General features: G+C 42.7%; 1 protein-coding gene across 1 annotated transcript in view; it reads right to left on the reverse strand.

Annotated features, from left to right (window-relative positions):
- The window catches only part of shank3a (SH3 and multiple ankyrin repeat domains 3a), a 149535-nt gene that overhangs the window by 5248 nt on the left and 117652 nt on the right, over window positions 1-26635 (reverse strand). The window contains exons 15-24 of the mRNA XM_034141816.1: window positions 15616-15691; window positions 13096-13178; window positions 11256-11380; window positions 10317-10452; window positions 6993-7073; window positions 6803-6826; window positions 6272-6399; window positions 6016-6121; window positions 4784-5310; window positions 2597-4689 (exon numbers count right to left, since the gene is read on the reverse strand). Coding sequence (XP_033997707.1) covers window positions 2597-4689; window positions 4784-5310; window positions 6016-6121; window positions 6272-6399; window positions 6803-6826; window positions 6993-7073; window positions 10317-10452; window positions 11256-11380; window positions 13096-13178; window positions 15616-15691 — 3379 coding nt within the window. The remainder of the gene's footprint in view (window positions 1-2596; window positions 4690-4783; window positions 5311-6015; window positions 6122-6271; window positions 6400-6802; window positions 6827-6992; window positions 7074-10316; window positions 10453-11255; window positions 11381-13095; window positions 13179-15615; window positions 15692-26635) is intronic.

Raw genomic sequence — 26635 nt, forward strand, 5'->3', positions numbered from 1 at the left:
CTATGATACACAGCATGTGAACGAGGTGGATACAACAGAAACACAATACAGCAGCATGGGGGGTTTGAAGGGGTTTAAATGGGCACAAAGTGGATTGGGTGAGTGATGGAGTAATATTACATAACGGTGCTGGGGGGGTGAGGGGAACAAACTCAGAGTGAGACAGAGAGATAGAGAGAGAGAGAAATAGAGAGAGAAATAATGGTGTGCATGATCATCTTTGTCACAGCTGAAGGCAATCAGCTGTGGTGCCGATGTGGTGGGGATAAATGTGATTGCATAATCTCACGGGAGGATATGCCAAGTCATTGTTGAGTCACATGATGCGCTGTATTTGATATCCCGGTCACCTGTTCCTTCCAGGGATCATGATGTTTTAATTTAGAGGTACTGTCAACTTATTTGGCAAAAGACTACTATTACTAATACTAGTAATAGTAGTATAGTGGTAAGGGAGGGTACAACTGATGGTCTGAATACAGGACAAATACTCCCAGCCCTATACTCATCAATTATCAAAAGTACTTCCTTTGTTGTAGCCATGTCACAAATTCAGTTGACAGCTCGATATGAAGCACTTTGGTTTCAGTTTGTGTAAAGTTAGACCGCTCCTTATAACAATGGTAACACGAGGAGAAGGCTGCGAAAGAGTTTTAACATCTTCAAATATATTTTTTTTTCTAAAACTGGAGTGAAGAAAAAGTGAACATGAGAGAAATATTTTCGACCCTCCTAACTTATATGAACTGGAATAAGGACAGAAGATGAAAGGAAAGGAGCAGGGCTGGAACAAATCCACTGCATCTGGAGAGTGCCTACAAACTCCTGAGATATTTGAAAGCTACGATGGTCAATCAAAATGTAGCCAAATCCTGAACAGAACAAAAGAGACATGCATCTGACAGTTACTCCCTGTGGTACCTATGAACTTTTGACAAGGTCAGGGCATTGTTGGGTAGTCGTCACGACAATAACACGGCTGTTAATGCCATGACGGGATGGTTACACTGTGACACACCATTATAGTTCAGTCTTGGTCAAATACTTCTGAAAATACATCCTTAAGTCTTTGAGGTTATCACTGATGTTACTGGATGAGGGGCTGATGATAAGAAGGAAACTCTATTTCTTAATCTTATCAAAAGTATATCAGTGATATATATAAGGATGTATTATGTATTTTTTGATCAAGGACTTTGGGGAAAGCTTGAGGAATAGCAGGAAGGGTAGCTACTAGCAGGTGCAAAGGTTAGAACCCAACAGAGTGTGTGTGAGATGAGGAGAGACTTTCAGGAAGTGCATGCCTCCTCCAAGCCTCCAAGTTACCTTGTTTGCACCCACAGATAATCTACTTCTTCTAAACTACTACTACCACACACACACAAACACACTTACACTCAAAAACACACACAGAAACACTACTATATACTTACTGACTACTGTTTGTATTTAACAGACGAGATCATTTATCAGAAGGCCAAGGAGTAAAACTGTAACTATAGAAACAAGAAGCAATTTAGACCCAAGGGCGGAGGCATCGATTGTAGTAATGAAGGTCTCTAGAACCAATGCCTTGTCTTGGAAAAACAGAACTATATCCAAATCTTTTATATTCCTAGTATAAAGATTATGTAATTGTATAAATGTAGGTGATGCAAACAAGGTAACAAAATACATACAATAAAATGAATAAGAGGCTTGTTATCTTAAATGGGATTAGTTGATAGGCTTGTTAGGAAAAAATATATAAAAAAGCTCAAGTTTACCCTAGTAGCTATAACCTTAAGGTTTACTCTCTTCGGTGTCCTCACATCTGCAGGAATATAAAGGTCTTAATTGTACCTTCAGGTATGGTGTGAAAACAGGAAACCCACAGATAACAGACACAAACAGCACTGTGCTTCAGATGCTTCAAAGACCTAACCTAGTGTCACTGTGTGAGAAGCACGTTTGTATATGCCTCTTTACTATGCTTTAGATTTGCTTTTAATTTATATTAGAACAGAATGTATGACCCATAGAAAGGTACAGCACGCACTGTAGTAATAACGTTTTTACATGAACAGTTTAAAGGTAGCTAATGCCAGCAATGCTGGTGACCTCTGATCTCATTTCAGCATCCTATAACAGTGGACTGGTCTTTATATGGATAGTTTGCATGTTTCCAATTGTAAGTAAAACCCTATTATGCCTACAAATAGAACAGCCGCTGTCTTTGATTCAGCCTCTAGGTGTCCCTTTTTACAGAGAAATGCAATCAGATTTAAGCAAAAAATAGACAACCAAGAGTAGTTGTCCATAAAGTATATTTTCTCTAAATAAAGAGCTAAATAAATGTTGATAAACAGGAGAAAATAATATAAACTCAGTGTGTGCCATGTAGACTATTTCATATTATTTAGACTCACTTACTGTAATAATTAAATTCATGCTGGGCAGGGGAATTGCTTGAGATTGCTCACTCTCTCTGTCTCTGCCACCACGATAAACGATATAAATACTCTTGAAACCATTGCTTTAAAAGGAACCATTTGTTTTGTGGCTCATTGTGAAATTCAGTCATTTTTGCAGTACATTTGACACCTTTCTCTCTTACCTGGCACCTGTCACAGGTGACTTTCTCCCCGGGTCAAGTGATGCTCCCAGCGGCTCCTCTCCCAGTGACCTAGTGTCTTTATTTAGCTGCTGTAGTCGTGAACTGAGCTCTCCCATAACAGAAGGTTTTGCTCCATCATCTACACCAAGTCCCAATCCCAGCCCGCCTAGATTTCCCAAACTCCCAATACCTAGCCCCACCCCTGGCCCACGAGGCTCCACTGGGTCCCCCCACAGCTTGGACCTCCGCTGGAAGAGGTAGCGCGGCTTGGTGGGGCCGAGTCCTGTCACTGAGGCCGAGCCGCCGAAGGGCAGCCCAGCTCCGCCTGCAGCAACAGCAGCCAGGGCAGCAGCCTGTTGTTGTGAGAGCAGCTCGCTGTCGGAGCTCTGCTTCAGCAGAGGGTCCCTGAAGGTGACGGGGCCTTTACTGCCTCCTATCTGGGACTTGAGTCGGGGCTTAGGAGGCACTGGCGGCTTGTCGAGCACAAAAGTCAGCCCTTCGGCATAGGAGGTGTGCGTGGTGTGTGTGTCTGCAGGCTCGCCGCTCTCTGAGGACAGGGTGGACATGCTGGAAACTGTGGAGACGGTGCTGGTGGTCTCGAGATGGAGGTCTCGCTCTCTGTCACTGGAGCTGCGCGTGTCGGCCTCCTCCACACCTGAGTCAGCCGCAGAGCCGGACTGACCCACCGGTGGGGGCTCCAGAGGGTCAGAGGGCTTCCCTGAGACAGCTGCTGCACTGGGTGGAGGTGCCAGCTGGGGAGGCTGAGGCTGGGTGGGCGTCACAGTTGGAGTTTTTGGGGATGACAGAGTTTGGGGTGTTGGTGTTGTAGGCGTGGTGGGAGAGGAGGCAGGTAGAGTTGGCGTCCCCTGTGCCTGCATGCCATTAGCGAACTCATCGGGTGGTGGAAGAACTCCAATGTGACGAAGCTCTTCTCTTGTTTCCTCATCGCTGGAGGACAACATTGCAGGAGGCAGGGTCACGGTGTAGGGGTCCACGTCCTCCTCGGAGCTTCCCTGAGCCAGACTCTTGTCCTGCGCTGGACTGGCGGGACGCTGAGTGTGAGGCTGGGCCTGGAGCTGGGCCTGGGGCTGCGAGGTAGAGGGGCTGGGGGATTTAGCCCTTGGACTTAGAGACTTGCTGGGCTCTGTGGACGTGGGGGCAGGTGTCTGTTCTAGGTGTGGATCTACCCCGACTGACTGGCCGTTACTGGTAGCATGGACCATAATAAGCCCTGCTGTTTTCTGCTGTGACGTGTCCATAATACTGATCAACATACTCTTTTGATCCTCAAGTCTCTTCTCCTCCTTCCTCTCCTCTACTCTGGCCTCCATCTCCTGCCGGAAAGATACCGGTGACTGTGATGTGACCCACTGTGGTTTGGTGGGCTGGGGAACTAAAATAGATGTCGGGGAGGAAACAACTCCATACCCCCCTGCCTTGGCGCTTTTAGGTGAAAAAGGGGGAGTTGTGGTAGCCCCTTCCCCATGTGGAGACTCTTTGGTCTGAGGGTCCATGAACAACACGCCATGGCCTGCTCGATCCTGTTTAGTCCTCGGCTCAGGGCTGCCCGTCGGGCTCTGGGAGGTCAGTGCTCTCTCCCTTGCGGCCAGCGCAAGAGCCAGTGGAGAGTTAGGGTCCAGGGGTTTTCCTGTGAGCGGATGGATAAAGGTGGTCCCACTAGGTGAGGGGCTCAGGGCCAAGGCAGGGGGAGGCAGCTGTCCCAGCTCTCGGGTGAGCATCCGTTCATCGATGGAGTGAGACTGAGTCAGAGAGGGGGAGTCAGAGCTGACTAAGGACGCCCCCTCCATAGTCCCAACGGAAAGGAAGACAGTGGATTTTCTCCGTTCTTCTAGACGACGCTCACGATCTTTCACTGCTCCAGCTATAGCAGCGGCGAAGGGACCCTTCCCCTGAAACATCATCTCTCCCTGGGCACGCAGACGCTCTCGCTCAGCCATCAGCTGCTGCTGGTAGTAGTCTGCACGGCTGGTGTGTGTGTGTCCATGGGTGTGTGAGTGTCGTCCTGAGGGAGAGCTTTCTCGGGAGTGGGCAGCAGCTAAGGCCAAACTGGCTTTTTCTTGTGCATCTTCCACCTGCAGTAAGGCAACATAAAAAAACAGCATGTTAGAAAGTCTTCGTAACTAATGTATAAAACTAGCAGATGACCATCCTGGAAATGTCACCTACCTGTAGCTGTTTCACCAGTGGACTTTTCTTCCTCTGGGGCTTGGTGGGTGTGAACAGTCCAATACTAAATTGACCCACATTGGCATAAGGGTTGTCAATAACCCGACCCTTCCTTTTGATTCGCTCAGGTGGAGTAGCAGCAGAAGGACGGGGGATTTCTGTCGGTTCTACAGGTAGATGTGAAGAGTCCTGAAGGATGATCATGGAGCGCGCTTTCTTCTGTCTCTCTAAGTGTGTGGCCTGTCGCTGAGCGGCCTCGTACGGCAGATCCAAGGATGAAGGCTTGAAGCTGGAGCGTCCTCCAGGCTCATGGCCCTGACTGTGGGTCCTAGACGGGGGAGGAGGGGGACAAAAGGCTGGGGGAGGACCAGTGTCCAGGTAATAGGGAGGAGGAGGAGGTGCAGTTTGTGGAGGTGGAGGGATGGGATGGGGCTGAGAGTGTTCTCGGAGGCTGTCTGTCATAGAGGAACTGCGGGGAAACCTGTGTTCGGCTGCAAGGGCCGACAGCCGATCCTCCTCAGTGGCACCTGGTGAGGGAGAGGAGAGCACAGATCTTCTCAGGAAATACGAACATTTCAAACCAACCTAGCAGGTCCACAGCTGCTTGCTGACAAATTCACTGCATTGCATCCATCTGAAAATATGTTCCCACATATTTATAATGTATTCGTTGTCTCAAAGACAGCTATACAATATAAGGTTCAACTCCCAGAACAGACTTAGTGCGGAGTGTAGGCTGAAACACAGACAGCGCAACATCTGTAGACAAAATGGAGCATATTTATTTTTTCAGAGATGAGAAGAAGAGCCCTCCCTAATATGTAAAACGTATAACTCACTATTTTTGATTTATTTGGCAATTAACTAATTGAATAGTCCTTCAATGAATGTACTAGAGAACAGGGAACATTTTTAAATGATAAATAACGTATTAATGAAATAGGCTTTGCACTTGAAAATCTGCTCTGCAAATTCGTGTCTGTGAATATCTAAGCACATTCTGAACATGCAATGCAATGTAATTAAGTATTTGCAACCATGTTAGCATTTGTTAAGCTAAATTAAAACTGCCTACATGCTTTTCTTTCTGGGTGAAGTATGCCATTTTATGGGAAAATAAATCTTCCCTATCTTATATCCTTTATGCCAATTAAAACCTGTAAGCATACTGCACATAAGATGCACTATCATTCACCTTATTTGAATATGTACAGGATGGGTGATTGTTTTACCAAAAGACTTGGTCCTGGACATCCCCTTGGGTAGCGGTATGTGACCTCTCTCAATGCCGGGTTGCAGACCTCCATGTAGAGTCATCCCTTGTCTCTCAAACAGTGACTGCAGTTAAGAAACAGATATTGAATGCCTCTAAAATGCTGTGTAGCACATGTGTTTTTGAGTCAATTATACATGAGCCTTAATTCATTCATGTATGCCAACATTGTGGCATATGCTGTCTGCCAGTGTGCTTTGTGTAGGTGCACTCACACTGATCTCTGCTGGTGTAATTCTCCTGCTGGTAGGCCTTTGTTTGACAGTAGCTGCTCTGTAATCTGCCTCTGAGGGCTGAGAACGCAAGATAGACTCCTGTGATGCCAACATCTCATCTAGTCTCTCTGTTGAGAAGCAAATGAGGCAGAACTAAATGCTGAGACATAAGACTGTGGAAATATTGTGTCATCAATTCTGACATTGCAAACACAGTAGAGAGTACAAAGTGTGATTAAAAAGGCATCTCCAAAATGTTGCTATGAACTACAAAGTGAGGTCATGCTCCATGTCTATGGTATTAAATCACTGCTCCATCCCAAATTAAAAGTTCACTGTGTTAGACCACTAGGGAGTGAGTTCTACGAATTAAAAGAGATAGAGAAAGAGGAAATCAGAAAAGAAGGGGAGAAAGAGAGTCCACATATTGCAAGTGTTCTGCTCTTCAGCTCTAAATCAACACTGCTGTAATTGACACAGCAGTGAGGAATTATCGTTATGACTTTCAGAGAGGTGTCAATTCAGACTCACCTCCTCTTCTCCTCCGAGCAGAAGCTTGGTGGGAAAAAGATAGCGTCAGCAGAGGAGGGAAAGAACAAGCCAACACAAGTGACTATTCAAAAAGTCAGGAGACACACCGAGCTCATTAACAAAAGGGAAAGCAGAAATGTGACAGAAAAAGGAAGTCTAGGGTTTGGAGTTGGCATGCCAGCTTTCTCACCCAGTTCTTCCAGCTCAGCGGTCATGGACTTAGAGCGCAGCGTCAGGGTGGTGCTGGGGGCTCTCTTGGGTGGCGGGGGAGCTGTGGAGAAAAGGCATGGTGTTGAGGATGAAGTTGAAGGGGAAGAAGATCCTTTGGATTTGCGGCTCAGTGCCCTCCTGGCATCTCCCAGACGGCTAGCCCATCCCGTCTTCACTGATTTGATCTGGTTAAATTCAGATGAACTGGACGGCCCCCATTTAACGACGACCTTGTTCGGGTTACATTTGGATCCCGACTTCTTCATGCTTTGCTCTCTGTTGATCCGGTGGCTTATGAATTTTTCAGTCTGTCTCCAAGACTTTCAGTATTCTAGTCTGTGTGCTGCAAGAATCCCTCTCTGTTGGGGAGCCCAGAGGCAGTACATGTACAACTGAGTCCAGTCTGAAACAGCCCTAGCTTTCTGAATCCTCCCATTAGAAAGAGAACAACAGAATATGTACGCCACAATAGGCAGAAAGAGTAAAAGAAGTGTGGCAAGGGGAGGGAGAAAGTCGTCCATCTTACTTTTAATATGCTGCCTGTCTGAAATGTTGCAGGAGAGTATCAGACAGAAACGCAAAGACACACACATGCATATCCTCCCACACGCGGGACCACTTGCAGATACACTGAGAAAACTCCCTGAGGAAGGACATGATGACATGTGGGGAAGCGATTACAGTCAATTCAAAAGCTAAAGAAACTGATGCGCTGCAGTCTTTATACCCCAAATCCCATGGGAGCACCCGAAACCTTCTAAACTCATAAGGCGGCTGGGCTGGTATCGTCCCACTCAAAAAACACATCTAACAAATATCAGCTCCAAATACAACGGACAGAGTTACAGATTTCAATAAAAGGCTTTAAAATCAAGTTACAATGAACACTGTAATTAACCAAATCAAAAATAATGTGGCCATGTATTGAAGCATGTTAAGTCTGCAGTAACGACGTAATGCCATGCAGTCGGACACAGATCATGAAGCCACACACAGCAGCAGCCTATACATGCTGTAACAAACCCAAGTTTCCTGTCAACACCCCAGACAGAACTAGATCAGCTCACTCTATCCGAGATCGACCAGCTCACACTTGCATGCACTACTGTAGAGCAAAAGATCTCTATATCCAAACGAATGCCTTGTGTCCCACTCGAGCCTAACTATCCTGCTGTCGTCAGCAGCTGCACATCTAGTGAACATACGCCATCCTGGGTACAGTCCGTATCAAACATCTTCTTTCGTCACCAGTCTGCACGCTCTGGTACAGTAGCAGAGGAGATGGAGGAGGACGGAGAAAGAGAGAGAAACAGAGTCAGAGGGAGAGCGAGATGCTTCTGCAGGAATGTAATGCTTAATTCAAACATGCAGTGTAGTCACCATGGCAACGGTGGCAGTAGTGAGGCCTCGCATGGTGCAGAGATTGTGTGTTTTGTATTGAGTGTTTGCCTGCGAGTTTCTATGTGTGAGAGCATGCCTCTTGCCTTTTTGCAAAGGTGCGGCACAATAGGCAGAGTCCCGATGGACAGCAGTGCGGCTGGAGAGGGTGTTCAGAACTGCTTAGGATGGTCAAATAAGAAATCTTTGAGGAAAAGTTTGAAACAGGAGGGAAGGCTCTTGTTCTCATCTCTGAAAGAATACATATGCTCCATTTTGTATACAGATGTAGTTCTATCTGTGTTTCAGCCTACAATACGTACCGTACTAAGTCTGTTCTGGGAGTTGAACCCTCTGCCTGCAAGCCAAGTCCCTTTGGACTCAGTTACTGACGCCAATAATGCTAGTCCACATGAATGCATATTTTCATATAATTCTAATAATCCACAAAGCCTGAATATTTTGCAAGCAAAACAATGTATATGAAGATGATTGGCATTTTGGTAAATGTTTTCTTGCTTATGGTAACATGAGAGAATCATTATTTATTTAGTTAAATTCAGAATAAGGACTGGAATAAGGACTGGAATAAAGTGGAAAACAATATGAACATCTGGCTAAAAGCAGCTTTAAAGCTCATTGGTTAACATCATCGATTGTTCCATCCATACAAAAACCTGTAAAATGACAATTCTCCCATATATGTGGAAGATTATTTCATGGTCAGTAGTAGTAACTGAGAGTGAACACCCAGAGTCTCCGACGATTGACTATACCTCTAAGCACCAATAAATAGTTTGACACATAATTCCCAGTAGAACTACACAATTGTATACCTTGGACTTAGTCTGGATTAAACAAACAAGATATTTCCATAGTCTTTCAGGTAAAGCTCAGCTAACCAGATGCTTGCTGAAGCCTCAGATCCAACAGACATACATTTGAGCGTGATTGTCTAATCGAGGCAAATTTCCCAAGATGTCCCAAAAACGTTAAACTTGAATAAATAATGAAGACTGAGTGGATTCAATCTGCTGATGGAAAGACAGTGACATGCACTGGAAGCTCCAAAAACAGGCACTAAGTGGACATGAGTGCAAAAGAAGGAAAGAGAGTTTCTTGATATTGTTTTGAACTGAATGACATACTTAAGTTTACTTAATGAGTTGTATTTAATTTTTTTCATTTCACTAATGAATTGTATTATTCCTGATGCTTTACCAATATTGTTTAGCTGCCGATCATGCCAATAAAGCTTACTGAAATTGAATAGAGGGAAAGAAAGTGAGAGACACACTAAAAGAACAACACTCGAGTACCTTGAGTGGCAGGATTGAGTTGATACCGTACTGTCCCAATGAAACTAGGTCAATCACAAAGATGCAGCACCATCTACCACACACGCACACACACACACGCACACACGCACACACACACACACACGCACGCACGCACGCACGCACACACACACACACACGCACACACACACACGCACACACACGCACGCACGCACACACACACACGCGCACACACACACGCACTCACACACACAATAGCTGTGGACTCAGTCCTGAGGTCACTTTGCCAGGGCTGTGTGGGAGCTGAGTAATGGCGAGCTATGGTTGACATGGTAACCACATGAATTTACAGCAGTGAATCGTTGCAGAAATCACCTTGACAACAGAAAACACACATATCTTCCCAAGTCACCCGTACATGAAAACAACTAACATATCTACACTACGTTACAGTTATTAAGTTCATTATCATACTAAGTGATATGTTTAATAATATTTACAAAAAGCGAATTTGTGAAGCAGGAAATACATGCCTTTATGTGACATTTCACATGAAAGAACAATTACATGATAGATATTTAATTGACTATCTGTTTAATCTAAAGTGGATTCAACATAGAGGTCTTTACCTTTCTTGCGGACGACCTCCTCAGACTCAGGCTTGCGTGTGACGGACACCACCTTCATCAGCAGCCGGTTGCCCCCCTGCCGAATCAGGGACACCACCTGCTTATGGCCCACTTTCACTACATTCACCCCGTTCACCTGGGACGAAACGCACAAAGACAAGACATGCAAACACAAGTTTAACCTTTAAAGTATTCAAGTTTACTTTCACATGATAAAACTTTTCTGCAAATCATGCCTAGTCATTTTTAACAGTATTTCATAATAAGCACAGATAAATAGAAGCTTTCAGAGGTGGAATAAGTACTCAAAAGAAGCAGTACTGCATTCAGTCCAGTATTCAAAATTGTACTTAATTAAAAGTAAAAAAGTATAAGCATAACAAAAATACTTCAAGTACCAAAAGTAAAAATATGCATTATGTATTTGAAGCACAATATAGTTTTAATTTGTTTTAAATTAATGTTTTAAAAATTATTGGTGCATTAATGTGTCACTTCACTGTTAAACTTGGTAAAAGTGGGGTTTATTTGAATTACTTTATACATTACTTGGTGGCTTAACCTATAAGAAAATATAATATTGTGTCACTTTATATTTTGCATTAATAACCTAAATCTGCAAAATAACTAGTAACCAAAAATGTAAAACAAATGTAATGCAATAAAAAGTACAACATTTGCCTTCAAAATGTAGTGATGTAAAAGTATAAAGTAGCACTTGAGTACATTACTTGAGTAAATGTACTTTACTTTATTACGCCATGGAAGATTTATATAGCTTTATATATAATTAATATTGAACTTTGCAGCATATCCACAAATTCACAATAAAACTGTCCAGAATCACTTTGCTTTTCTCCTCTGCTGCAGGTCATCAGCAGTGTGCTCAGTAATGAGGAAGACACAGATGTAGAAAAGGGAAGAGCTTTTCCTAATTACCTCGATGAGGAAGTCTCCTGTCCTCAGACCAGCCCTCCAGGCCACTCCCTCCACATCCACAGACTCCAGGTACTGAAGGGCGGGGAACGCTGGGGTGGGGGTGAACTCCTCGATGGGCGTCTCAGCTGAGAAAAACCAACCCAGAAAGGTTCAGTGAAATCTGTAGCTTCCTTTGATTTCATTTTTCTTTTATGTAAATGAGACTGCTAATGACCACAACAACCTCACAAACAGAACACGCATTACATGCTGTGTGTAATATTCGGAATATGTTGTCTGCCGTATTACGTTTGCCCTGTTTGAATTTCCTTGGAGGAAATTACACAGTTTTCAAAGCTTCCCTTTTAGCTTTACTAAAATGATTTAATTAATATATATTTCATTGCTTTTAGTTCTATTACTTGACTAAAGATTTCTATATTAGGCAGGAATACTGAGCGGATATACTGCTGTTTCCTGCTTCACCTCAACAATAATGCTGATGCATATTTGCATACAATCACACAGTCATACACCTGCACAACTGCATGCATGCCTTAAAACACACACACACACACACACACACACACACACACACACACACACACACACACACACACACACACACACACACACACACACACACACACACACACACACACACACACACACACACACACACACACACACACACACACACACACACACACACACACACACACACACACACACACACACACACACACTTCTTTCTGTCCTCCATTGCGAATGAGCCCTATTACTATTAGCAACTCATCCATTTATGAATGCAGATTAGATGAAATGCATTATGTAACAAACCAAGGGTCATCCATTCCTAAAGGAAGTGGCTTCTCAGGCCAAGCCTCTCTGTGCGGCGGGGATGGTCACTCCCTGCTAGGACTAATGCACTAAACACCATTTGGTCATCAAAACAAAAACGTTATGCATAGAACCTGAACTGCCTGTGTTATAAGATGTTCAACAAGCAGTTTGTTAAGTGAGTGCGGCATTATGAACTCCATTTAATCTTGGAACGAATCCAACTAAATCACTGACACATGAGAGTTCTCAGAGGGCCGCTAAGTGAACTGCAGTGTGTGTGTGTGTGTTTAAGGGTAGTGGGGAGTAAAAGGCAGAGCGAGTAAAAGAAAGCGGGGTGAGCCAAGATCCATGGTAGTGAGTGATGGAGCAGGAAAGCACACTCAGACTCCAGGCAAGGTGCCTGAGAGGGGTTGCTATGGTAACCAGCGTGAGCAGGGAGCTGGCACGTGCATGAGTAAAATGAATTTGTGGTGATGGAGATGAGTAGAGAGGTGATCTGGGTTTTTAAATGCGGAAGGTATAAAAGGGTTTGCGTAGAATCATTTTTGATAGGGTAATGGCTGGGAAGGATATGAAGGAGAGCAGAGATGAACAAAAACAAGGACAGACAGAGTGAAGATGAGAGGAAGAGGGGAGGAGGGTGTCTCTACTAAAGCTGAACGCCATGTGCGGGGAACAGATGGGACAGCTAGCCGACAGCTCAGCCAAGGATGACGCCACCAAAGGGGCTACACGCTCACACACACACACACACACAAATACACACACTCACAGGGTGCATCTGAGTATACACGCCGAGTGTTGACCGAAGCTGGTCGTGTTGTTGACTCACACTGTAACACTACAGACTGAGCCATACTCAGTGACTCAGATCAACAAACTATTTCTCACTTCTAAACTCTCACACGTTAAAAACTGCTAGGTAGTCAATGTGCATGTCTTTGCAAAGGTGTGTGTGTGTGAGTTTAAGAGTGTGTGTGTGAGTTTAAGAGTGTGTGTGTGTGTGTGTGTATCTCACCTTTGGCTCCCCGCAGGACGAAGCCAAACCCCTCGTTTTCTTTCTTCTGCAAAACAGCATTTTTCTCTTCTATGATATAGTCACTGTACAGGAGAGAGCAGAGGGAGAGCAGGTATGAATCCAACACCATCCTCACAATCAAAGAGGAGAGGGGAGAGAGGAGAGGACGGAGGGTCGTCGGGGGGGTTGACCAATGGGAGGAGATGGAGGCGCACACACTCACACATAAACACACCTGTACTTCCTTTCCCATACATGTCTTTCTACTTTGGATTCAGGATATACCAATCAGGTTAAAAGCAAAGTGAGCGACCACAGCTCAGGATTCCAGAGAGAGAGAGAGAGAGAGAGAGAGAGAGAGAGAGAGAGAGAGAGAGAGAGAGAGAGAGAGAGAGAGAGAGAGAGAGAGAGAGAGAGAGAGAGAGAGAGAGAGAGAGAGAGAACTCATGATTGAAGTATCTTTGGGATAAAACCTAAGACTGAATCAATCTTCAGGCTGATCCCTCAGATGAGACTGCAGCTGAGGGGGGTGTGGAGGGCTTCTGCTAAAGAAAGTGAATGGCTGATGGCTGGGATGCAATATTATCCTCTGACTAATGACAGAGGGAATAGGAGGCCAAAGTAAGTGAGCACTTAATCACTGCCTGATATTTTCCTCAGAGTTGAGGGCTGGAGGCTGCTAGATGGTGTTAACCTGGGCTGCTCTAGAAATGCATGTGTCGAAAGCCTGTAAGCTAAAACCAAAGCAGAGTTAGTGAGGAAGCAAAGCAAATATCAGCATGATGGCTAGATGTGTGTGAGAGAAATATTCAGATTGTTCGTCGGCCTAATCGAACCAACTGAAAGGAAACGCTCAGGTAAGGTGTAATGGTTTTAATCTAAATTGTTTGATGGTGAAAGATGTGTGAACATGTCTAATTCAGAACAGTAAAATGACACTTAAGTGTAAAATAAAAATAAAAATGTGCTGAAATATTGTGTCCTTAGATTAAATGTAGTAAAACAACAGAGAATGTGCACCACTGCTTGTATCATTTAACACCACACCACACTGAGGGGTCTGCTGCCAGCTTACAGACTTAACAAAAGCCAGACAATTTGTAATATTTGTTACATTTTAGCATTATAAATCAGTCATCCTGCCTCACAGCTGAGGCAGATGTACTGGGCTTTTGTTAAGGTTGCAACTCAGTAGGAGGCGGCAGTCTCCATTAGCTTAGTTACACTCCACTCTCTCAGACTTACCAAGGGAACACAGAGCTCCTGCTGCTGGAGCCAGGAGACCCGAAACAAACCTTTCTGCAGGAGGGAGGTCAAAGGTTTTCTTTCATAAAAAGCTATCTATCCACTTTTGCACCAAATATTATGCACAGAAAACTGTGTTGGTTAAGCATCACTAAGATGCTTTGTTTCAGTCCAAAACCTTTTATCCACTACGCTTACATCTCTGCCCTATGCCCCAAAATGCTGCATTAATGCAATACACCCTCCTTCAGATTCTTTTCCGCCCACTTAACTCAATAAAAACTCTCATGTAAAACACAATTTTAGACGGTATATGTCTCCTCAAAATAAACCTGTCCTTTGACATTAGAGATACTAATATTCCTCAGACTACAGTACAGATATCCATCAAGGAAATTGTACCACGTAACAAAATAACTTTCTGTCCTACCTTTTGCGGCAACCGGTATTTATTCAGATATTCATATGTTGCAACTGCTCCTTAAAGTCTCTCTTAGCTGTGATTTTGTGCAGTGCTTGTCTTTACTGTCACACCTTTGGAAAGCATCACAACCTGTACATGATTTTATTTTCCTCTAGTACTCATCTAACATCTGTACTGTACAAAAAAACTAATATAAATGGTGTATGTATATACAATGTCCCATATACTGTATGTAGACTAACACAGGATAGTATGACTGTGGTAATGCTCTTTCAACAAACCTGCAGCTCTGCTAACAGAGATGGCATTTAATCCAACTAAAACCTAGAATGCAAGAACTTGACATTTAATAAAAAGGCTGAGAAAGTGGATGGAAACAATGCTCACTCAGACTAGCGCGTGTCTCAAACTGACACAATGTGGCATTCAAGTCAGAATTGGCATCAAAACCACACACAGCCAGCTAATCCACTCTCAGATCATTTGTCTTATTTAAAAGAGAGAAAGCACTCTCTACACAATAAAGGTCAGGGGGACAGCTTAAAGAAAATAAAGACTTAAAATATCAGGCACAGAAACATGCACACACCCATGCATGTAGAATATACTGTGTGCACATACAGACACAACTAATTGCTTATCACTTCGAAGTGAGTGCACCAGCAGCCTTTTACCTTTAGATGGCAGCACCTCCATAACGCTCTAACACCTTCTCACATGCACTGCATCACCAATGTACAGGTAATGAGGCATTATGAGATATGACTAATGTAGTTTGTGCAGTACAATATACACTAATATCATGGCCTGCACTTTGCATTAGCGTGCTAGCTCAATGAACGAGGCTGTACCTGTATGAGGTGAAGTTGTCGTAGGATCCCACAGTGTAGTGTCTGAACAGTCTCTTAGTGCGGTCCTCCCGAGTCTCTGCAAAACAAATGAAATGCATTTGAATTTGTAGCATTTTGTCACAGATTGCATGCACTTCTTGAATATCATTAAGGAAGGACACAGTTCATAAGGGATTATAAGAAGCTCTTTGTAAGGATACATTGTAACTGTCAAATGTAATTCTGTTAGCCAAGAAAGGGGTTAAGCTTCCACAGAGAATGAATTATCATGACCATGCTTCATTTATCATAACCTGCCACAGTCAAATTGTTCCATGGTAATGTTTTGTTTTTCAAACCGTAAAATAATTCCATAATTCTTCATTTAACGCGTTTCTTCTGAAGCTGGCAAATGCTCTAGAATGGGAACAATGTTAAGCTCAATTAATATTGTGAGTAAGTGTGTGTGTGTTTGTGTGAGTGTGTGTATCTGTGTTTCTTGTCAGCATGTGGGTAGATTTATCCTATGGGAGTGCTGATAGAGATCGATGTCCTCTCCCCATTCCAATAATACACACTGCAACTCCACTAAACAGCAATCTGCTGACTACACAACCCGACAACCTTTCACGCCACACAGAAAATCTTAATTGGGCAAAGCTGTGAGAGCGAGGGGTGTCCTCGTGGAGATGTGAGACAAATGGCACGAAGCCATGAGTCTGGCTAGTAATCTTGGTCACATGTCCTCCCACTGCTTCTGTTTCTTGTCACTTACCATGTGCTATCAAATAAAGGCACTACTTCAAGCTGTTGAGATATCCAGTAAACGTGTGTATGAGAAAGACTTCGACATGTAAAGAGCAATAAGGGAAAGAGATCAAAGTTACTGAGCAGACTTGAAGAGGCTGGTATCCTCAGATCCACTTCAGCCTTTCCATCTGACTGTGTGTGTGAGTGACAGGCTGTCAGCTGAGTCAACATGAAGCTCTGATAACGGCATCCAGTGATGCTTGGTGACAAACCAGAAGGACCGAAAAAAGGAAAAAGACAGGGTGTAGCAATCCTCTACAAATTCTGAACCATCACCCTCTGCTCTTCCTCTCACCTGCCTTTTCGTTTTCTTCACCTGCCGTTCTCCTGAAATCTATTTTACTTGTGCTTAGTTCCTCACCCTCAAAAAGCACTTATGTGCAAATCTGTCTCTCTGATGTTTACACATTCATTTGTCTCAGCATGATTGCAAATGTGTAGCTTTCTTCTTCCATCATTACACATGCTCCACACACAGTAAAGGCACTGTTTAATGAATACACCCTATGACAAAAACCAAGCTCTGTCTCCTATTGGACAACAAAGTCCATTTCCTTTATGTTGTGAGGTGGATAATTCTTAAATTATCGACCAAAAACAGGCAGACATGTTTAAATGATTTTCAGGGCAGCCTCCAACAAGTTTTATAGTTTTTTCGCAAGTGAATATCTACCATCCAGTTTTGAGTTCACTCCATCAGAAGAAAAGAAAACACGGGATTATTTATAATTGAACGGCAAGTAATACATCAATAAACCTCAATAAATACTGGATAAAGCATCTGCAGAAAGGTGACACATGTCATAATGAATCCAAAACGTTAATGTCTGTTCTCTGAGGTAAACAAAAGTTATTTGAAATGCATGTATAAGAATAAATAGCAAAATCCTCTATATAACCTTGAGCTGTTGATCTGAATTGTCTTTCTGAGGGTTTCCTTAGCGTATATCCCTGTGGATAAGGATGTAGTTAAGAACAAATGCACAGAGGATATCTTCCTTTTGGCACCCACTCCCCTTGCCTGGGTTTATACTGTAGGTGTATTGGAAAACTGCAGAGGCAATACTGTTAAAGCAACAATGTAAGCAGCAGTTAAGTGGTGTCACTATCCTTTCCTCCTAATGAGACTGTGTTTCTATAGCTTTCTGTGCAGCAAAATAAGGACCAGTGAATAGTTTTTAACTTGCTCTGACATCTTACAACCTGGATGATGAAAACCACTGTACTGAGACAGGAAACTTAGAGTAGAAAAGATACATAAAATAAGAATTTGTATTGGATATCAGAGGAGGCAAGGTGAGTCTATTGGTATTTCGTCTGGTCCAGAAGGTTACCCAACGACGTGGCATTTTGTTAACAGTGCTTGAGATGAAAAAGTTGATATTTGGGCAGAAAGTTATGAATGAGTCAGCAATTGTCTCCTCCTGCACATTTATAGTCCATCTTTTACAGTCCTTTTTAACACACACACATTCCTACTCAGTCAGCCTCACACATCACCAGAAAAGCCCTTACTTCAAAGGAAATCAGCTAAATGCTGGATAATTTGCGGAGTTAGTGAGCGTGAATTTGCAGACTGACAGTGCTTTGTGTGTCTGAGCAGTATATGCGTCTCTGTGTGTACGTGCGTGCACACCTAGTGACACCAGATGCAGTCTAAGAGTGTGAAATGCAGCTCATTCATCACAGTTGTCATCTATTCTGTACAGCCCAGGAGCATCTAAAGGCAGGGCCCTGATAGCACAGATAACCTAAACTCCACTTCCATCACACACACACACACACAACCACACACACACACACACACACACACCACACACACACACACACACCACAACACACACACCACACACACACACACACACACAACACACACACACACACACACACCACACACACACACACACACACACACACCACACACACACACACACACACACACACACACACACACACACACACACACACACACACACACACACACACACACACACACACTACGAGGGACATGATAAAAGGTATCCACTGTAAGAAAAGGATGTTGTTTAACTTAATGTATATAAGGAGAGTTTTGAGTTTTATTATTATTTATGTTTTTGGTTTGCTTTCTGGAGGCCGTGGTTTAGCTCCAGATCGGAACAAAATAAGGAGAACAATCTTCCAATCTGCACCAGAGCTAAAACATCTGGGCTGTCAGAGAGTTAAGTGCGCTGAGATTCCAGAGAACAAAGACATGATGTACTCAGTAGAGTCATTGTAATAGAGTCATGTCAAAATCAAGCACATTACATGATTACCATCTATTTCAAGTACCATGAAAAAAGGGGCATTTGGTTGGCTTTAGACATACTGTCGCTGTTGATGTCCAGATAGAACATGCAGTTAATGTTCTCCATTCAAACCCTTCATGCAATATTGAAAGATCTACACAAAAAACACAAATGAATTAGCCAAAAATATAGACAAAAAGTCGCACATGAGCAAATCACACAGTGAACACACAGAGGTAGAAGGCAAGAAAGGAAATGCCTGTTAGCAATTATTAGAAAGAACCCAGTAAGGCCCATCATTAGACTGTGGATGCTGCATCTGGTGACAGATACACAGCTGGTGGTAATGACATCTTTAGAAAAACAATGTAGCACATGAAATGTAGCACAAAGTAAAACTTGGTCAAAGTAAAAGTAGCTGATGGACAGATAGATAGATACTATATTTACAACAGATACAAAGACAGAGATAATCAATAAATCATTTAAAACCTGTAACGAGTATTAAAAAGGGCTTAAACTCAGGTCAGCTTCTTTGTGAGGTAGAAACATCAGCGCTAGAGACTTGTAGAACGAGTTAAAAAGGTTACATAACTGATGATAATAATGTGTAGGGTATCTGATACTGTAGGAGCGACAGTATGTGACTTTATCTAAACAATTAAAGGTGGGGTAGGTAATTCACTTCAGAAACACTTTTTGTTATATTCCATGGAATGCTCTTAACATCCCGATAGCAATGAATACATTAAATGCTTTGACAATAAATACATAAAAAAATGTCAACTGTGGAAGCCGTGGCGCTGTAAAAAGCACGACCAATCATCTGAGCCGGCCCGGCTAAAATAACTGGATGGCCTACCTGCCTGTCAGCCTTCCATCTGTGCACAAACTTATCTCATGCCCTCATTGGTCATGTGCGTGTTTGTGTGTGTTGGAGGAGGGGCTCTGTAAGGAAGTCTGAAGGAAGGGGCAGATTCTTTTCCGGTTGTGTACTTTCAAATTCTAGCGCACTCGAGCTGGTTTCTCCATTCTTACCTACCCTACCTTTAAGTGAATCTGTCACTGGTCAGAAAACACCATTTCCTGTGCAACAAACCCAAAAGCTGAGAGAGGTTCAGCTGCTCTATGTTTTCAGTGAAAGTTGCCCATCATAACTGTACCAATTATGCTTCCAGGCTTTGAATGCATTAACGTCAAGCTAACCCTAACCGAAACTACCCCTTATGTTTGTCCCACAAAAATGTGGAGGTGTATTGATAAAATATTGTGTAATAACTACGTTGGATGAACAGATTTAGCTAGTTCATTTTAGTAAGACTTATTAAATCATTTTGATAGTAAATATAAAACACATCATGTAATTCTCTTTTGCTAACAGTTGGTTATAGGGATGTCCCGATCACCTTTTTTTGCTCCCGATCCGATTCCGATCATTTGATTTTGACAATCTGCCGATACCGATTTTTCCCGATCCGATCTTTATGCAATGCATTAAGAGAAAAAAAAGGAGAAAAGCATTCAAGTTGTCCCTTAAACCCCACGTTCTCCACCACAGATAACGGCTGGTCATCCAACGCGATGAATTCAGCTATCTTGGCTGTTATTTTTTTGGCCTTTTCACTGTTCTGGGGCAGTTTCTCTTTCCTTTTAAAAGTCTCTGAAAGTGTTGGTTGTTTCAGTGCCGTTACCTGAATGGCCGCTGTGTACTCGTTGTGTTGTTGTTGGTGTTTGTTTCTCAGGTGGCGTATTAGATTGGTCGTGTTGAACGTAGCTATGTTCTTTCCACCACGCGGAACCTCCGCCTTGCAAACATTGCATCTGGCTGTTACACTGCCTTCGCTTTCAATTTTATAATACTTCCAAACTCCTGACATTTTCTCTGTCCCGAGTCACCAGCCAGAGTAGCCTCTCGTTAGCTTACTGCTACTATTAGACACTGCGCCCTGCCCACTCTGTTGCCAGATTTGAGAGAAATAAGCAACAAGCCCAAAAGAAGCAACACATACATGATGTTGTGTAATTTTAAACCAAAACTAAGGCCTCAGGATGACTTTAAGATGTGAACATGGTCATTTTTGTTTTGTAACATTAAATAAAATAAGAAAAATATTTTATTAAAAAAAAAAAAAAAAAGAAAAAAAATTCCGATCCCCGATTTTTTTCTCCCGATTCCGATCTTTTGAAAATCACGTGATCGGCTCCGATCCCCGATCACGTGATCGGATCATCTCTAGTTGGTTACATTGCCACCAAAAGCAACACAAGACCATATTTTTCTTCTCAGCACCACATGCCAAGTAATCAAGCTGTGTTTTATCTTCTGCACATACTCTTCTTTCTATTAAAAAAATGCTAAAATCATACAGTAGCTCAACTTAGGAAAGGTTGTTTCTCCTTTCCATTTCCCTCAAATGTACAAACAAAACTGATTTTAAACTCACTTACAGAGATAAACATTTTGCATAAGCCTGATCTAAAGATATAATCTGGGACGGATTGAAAGGTTTTGCTTCGATGTGTTAGGAGTGATAACTCATCCATAAAAATGGGAGAACAAGTTGTTAGTCTGCTCTCATGGGTGACAGCTGTGAACCCACTGTGTAGTTGAGACAAAAGCATATTCAACACACTCTTCCTGTCACTGTCTTTAACCTGCTGCATCTCTGATTGTTCTGCTGTGAAGGTCCCTGATTCTCTATTCTGTACAAATTGTTACACCTTCACTGTCCTTGTCTGAAGGACGAAGAGCTACATCCCATACACACACACATGCACGGAGACACAAACCAACACATGCACACGCACCGTCTCTGAGCCCTGCTGAATGAGAATTAACCTATGCTGTTTTACCGCTGATAAGAGCTTCAGACAAACATGCACACACACACAATCACACACACAATCACACACACAATCACACACACACTTATTCAGTGAGCCTCATTGACTTTTTAATTATTTTCTTCCACACCCCCACTAGTCCCTCATTTCCTTTCCTCCTTCTCTCTCTGCCTCCTCATTCATGTTGTGTTGCAGTAAACTCTGAGGGCTCCTTACACATTAACTACAAAACACTGATTTAATTGATGAGAATAATGCTGGACTCTCTGGAGTAACGTTATCCCAAGAGCGGGAGCTTTTTTCAAAATAACAAGAAAGACAGAATCCTAGTCTCTTTCTTTCCCTTTATGCTGTCACACAGTTAGCTGTGGTCCCACAGACCCAACAGGGGGCTGCTGGCCCATGCAGGGGGCTACAAGGCTAACCCACTTCCACACAGCACAGAGAACAAAGCAACGTCTTCATTTTCTTTCCATCTTCATGTCTATTCTGGATTTCCTGATCCTCTACCCAACGACTCTTGAATAAGACTTTAAAAAAAGAAAAGGTGAATACTTTTTTTCACTCCTGGGTGAAATTAGTCATGCTCATGAGAAGACAGTGTGATGGAGAGGACACTGAAGGAAAAGAGAAGTCACTACAATGTCACTGCTTTGTACATACAGGGAATTATGCATATGGTTTAGAGCTGCAGGATCATCTTCAGCATCAAAGTCAACTGTATGAGACACATACTTTTTAAATGATGCACTACTAGATCTTTTCATCCAGCTAGTGTCTGCATACATGGACATGATGAGCAGGAAGTGGGGTTTGCTTAATTAACTGTGAAGTGGAGAGTGTCAGAACAAGAAGAAACGATGAAGAAGAAAAACAGAGGACAAATGAGTGGAAAGACAGGGAGGACAGATTCATTAGAAGACTACAGTAGATGGGATTGTAGTAGATGGCAACTGAGTGAAAATATCTCTCAGAGTTGATAGTGTGTATAATGATGTCTCCTGACAAATAGTCCTGATTAGTGTCTTTCAAAAACATTATGGCTCAGAAATAATGCACCAACAAGACAACATCATTTCCTTGAAAAGCATCAGTTTGAATACTGGAGAGAACTGTAGATTGAGAAGAAGCAGCAATAGTGGATTGTTCGATAAAACACCTCCAACTCCTGCTGTTGTTTTGAAATCTACTCAGATAATCAGATTATTGTGGACTGACTGCTCACTGTATTAAAACAGTGTTTGTTATTTTGGTTGGGCTATACACAGATGCACCTGTTTATGTTTTCCTGACAAAAGTAGCTGCTCAAGGAGAGTTTACTGGCCACAGAATAATGGGACCTGTAGTATTAGAACGATTCTTTGCTCATATGTTTACAATGGGGGAAGCTAAATCACCCAGGACTGAAATACTAGGCATCACAACTTGAAGGATGAAAGCTTGGGCTGTCATGGTTCGTAATCAAACTCCAGCCCCTAACATCAGCCTGACCTCGACCTCAGAATGGCACGCTGCTTTCACCTGTTACTTAAGGACGACAGTCATTATCTTCACAATCCCAATTACCAAGACATCAACAAAGGTAACCATTAGCTGTTTCATGTCCATGAACCAACAACATGTATGGATTGCAGCAAGGCTTTCTATCTAACACTGTAGCAGCCAAGAAGGGAGGACAAGTGAGGGAGATGGTAACTGGAAATAACAGGCGCTTTGATCAAAGTACTGACTAATACAATGAAAATGACATGGCAAGATAGGCTTTTAATAAAACCGAATAGGAGATGAGATATAATAATATAAGCACTAACAGAGAAGAGTTCGTCATAACTGTCAAATGTGGAGCTGGACAACGTTTTTCCGCCGCTCCATTAGTAACAAAGCCAGATCTGCCCTCTCTTATTTCCAAAGACCAAGAACAGATTGTGTCAGTAAAGGAAGGCATTTCATATTCAAGATATATCTATATTAAAAAGGAGAACTTTCAATTAAACAAATGTAGAATACAACAACAGCGTTTGTTTGTTCAGCAGCAAAGGGCTGAGATTAGGAAGAGGCAGAAGAGGAATATTGTTCGAAGTGTTTTTCTTTGGTTGCAGGGAATTCTTCAGGGAGTCGTCGCCACTTAAACTTATAGTAGAGCACACCTGTCTTCTAAAAATGGAAACGGAAAAGATGTAGACAGACACTACTCTTCTATCTTTACTATATTTTCAATTGTGCTGAGTCATATTGCAAGTTTACAGAAGGGGTCTATTTTTAGGTTCTCCTGCAAGGTAACATTTTAACACTACATCAGAATGACTTGAAGTGAGCCACCTGTTTGCTCTCTACAGTATATGAGCCATGTGGTGATGTCAGAGCCACGCAGAGCTCTGGAGAGGGAGAGACTTACCCCAGTACAGGTCATGAAAAGTGGAGTTGGGAAACTCTGCCCTCACAAACGTAACCACCCCGTCTATCCTGCTACACAGCACAGGCAGATCGTACACCATGACAGGGCAACAGTCCATATTTCATCTCTGAGACATTGACAAGAAGATTGACTGTCTTGCCAGCGGTCCTTATGCCAGCTCGGATCACTGAAAAGAGCCGGGCCTGGCCTCCCTCTCATCTTCGCTTAGAGACGCCCATTTTATGCAGTCGGCTATTTCAAATTCCTTAGCACCCTATTCCTGTTAAAAGCCTCTCCTTTGTCTTCGTTTTGAGAGTGAAATAAGACTCCCTGGATGAGTAGCAATGAAAACTGTGTGTCAGTGTCTCTGGCTTAAATGTCCCATTTTATTTCAGCCTCCAGCAAACAACTCCGGCATATATTTCGCATCTGTGCTTCTCTGCTGTCTCTTTTCTTCTCCTCCCCTCTCTCAGAATTGGTTGAAGAGCCTTCAGAGAGCTCGTTGTTACCGTGTAAGTGTCAGCGTCAGAGACCAACAGCTAAAAATACCTCTGCTCTGTCAAAGTGCAAGCCTTGAATAATTGAGTTCAATTCAAACAACAAGAAGCAACTACTGTACAAGCTCATTGACAGCTCATCACCACACACCTTTAAGTCAAGGTTGAGACAAGCAGAGAGGAAATCTGAAAAAACACAGACAAACAAACGCATGTTTTCTAAGAATGAGAAAGGAAGCAGGAGTAGTGTTCAGTACAGGTACAAACAGAGCATTGGTGTTTCTAGCGGTTCATCCCTCCTTTCTCTCACTTCCTTTCCTGTAACCTCTCTTCTGTACACTTGTGAATAAAGGTTATATAAAAGAGTTTACAAGCAGCATTCATGTTGCAGATATGAGATTGATTCAGATTTTTAAACCTTAACATTAGCAGCAAAAAGAAGTCCGAAGTATAAAATCAAGGATCTTTTATCATCATTCCTAATTGCATGATGTTCATGGAATAGGAGTTGTGTGCAAAGCTTCTTTCTCCTTCTTTCCAATGCTTATACAGGCCACATATTGTAATGAACTTCAAAGGGGAATATTGCTCAGAGAGAGATGAAGGGAGGGAGAGTAAGACACGAAAAAAAAAGAAAAAGGGATGCCTTGGTGTAAAGGTAGGCACGGGATTAGTCATGTCAAGTCAGAGCTATAAGCTGCTGTGTGTGTGTGTGTTTGAATTTGTGGGGTTGTATGTGTTGTCAAGTCATGGTGATGAAAGAGTTTATGTAAACAAATGATTCAACCGACGCTGAAGGAGTGTAGATAATTACTACAGGTGAGTCAGGAGAGTGAGCAGCCATGACACTGTGAAATAGACTTTTAGAGAGATATGCAGAAACCTGCGCATGTGTTTTGCATATACGTCCATTTGTGTTTGTGCGGGCCTGTGTGCGAGTGACCTGCTGTCCTCCAATACGGCCCCTGTCAAACTTGATATGTCTCTGCTCCACTGCGAGACCTGCTTCAGCTTTGATTCATTGTTCAAATTGCACCGCCATCTATTATGATTTGATATGGATCTGTCCTCCAGAGAGAGAGAGATGGCTCAACACACTCCACTGACTTCTGATGAAAAGTACAGATAGGGGCCATCACTCTGCTGCGAACAAACAAACACAACACTCACACAAGCCCCCACACACCTTGGGATGTGTCACTGTAGGACACTTCACATGGATTTCTTTTTGCAGGGGTAAACGGCAGGACTCCTCTGGAAGTGCCGGGCTATTACACTGACTCAGCTTAACTTTAATACCAAGACATGTCTTCCCACCTCTCTCTCTCCCACCTCTCTCTCTCCCCCTCTCTAACCCTCCTTCCCTCTCTCTTTCTAATAAGATGGATTAGTTGGCTATGCTAATCTAACTGCTGACTCCACACAGAATATAGACAATAACTAAAGTGTGTATGTGCATAAGCATACATGTGTAAAAAAAGCCTGTCCATTTGTATGCATGTGCACTGCTCTGTAGTGTTAGCATTTGCATACTCACTGCACTTCACCACCAGAGAGTTTCTGACTGAACTCAATATCTACGTAATGTGCTATCTGGGACACATTTATACATTCGATAGAGGACTAAACTGAGAGTAGTTTGTCATTGAAAGCTAAATGCTTTTTTTGTTGTTATATAAGCTTGCTTAGTTGAACCTTTGAGAACATTAAACAACTGCAGACTGAATACATCTGAACAATTAGACATCAAATATAGAATAGCTGCTATAATGAATCACAGCACAAGATGGACAAGGTGACTGTGATAGCAGATAGGGCTTGGTGAGGGATGAGGACACACGTGAAGATCAGAGCCATATGTGTTGTTGTTTTTGTTGTTGTCTTTGTATTCAAATGGTTATTCTAATTTATTTGTATGCAGCAGCTCTAGGTTTTCATTCTGCCACTAACACAGATTTGGATTTAGGCTGGCTTGTTTTCAAAATCCTGGAAAGAACTCTACTTAAACAGAAGCACAACATATGCATATATCATTTAAATAAACTCACTTTGAAAAATAGGTAAAGCTTTAAAAATATACTAAAAAATGTATTTAAAAAATATAATGATGTTAAATTTGGCAGGCATAAGATACTGCACCTTCTAAAGCGTGCAATTTAAGCTTAATTGTGTCTCAGTTCACAGCTTGTCTTGAACTGCCATTGACTAATCCTCCAAAGAGCAGA

Source organism: Trematomus bernacchii, unplaced genomic scaffold, assembly GCF_902827165.1.
Source record: "Trematomus bernacchii unplaced genomic scaffold, fTreBer1.1, whole genome shotgun sequence".
NCBI lineage: Eukaryota > Metazoa > Chordata > Actinopteri > Perciformes > Nototheniidae > Trematomus > Trematomus bernacchii.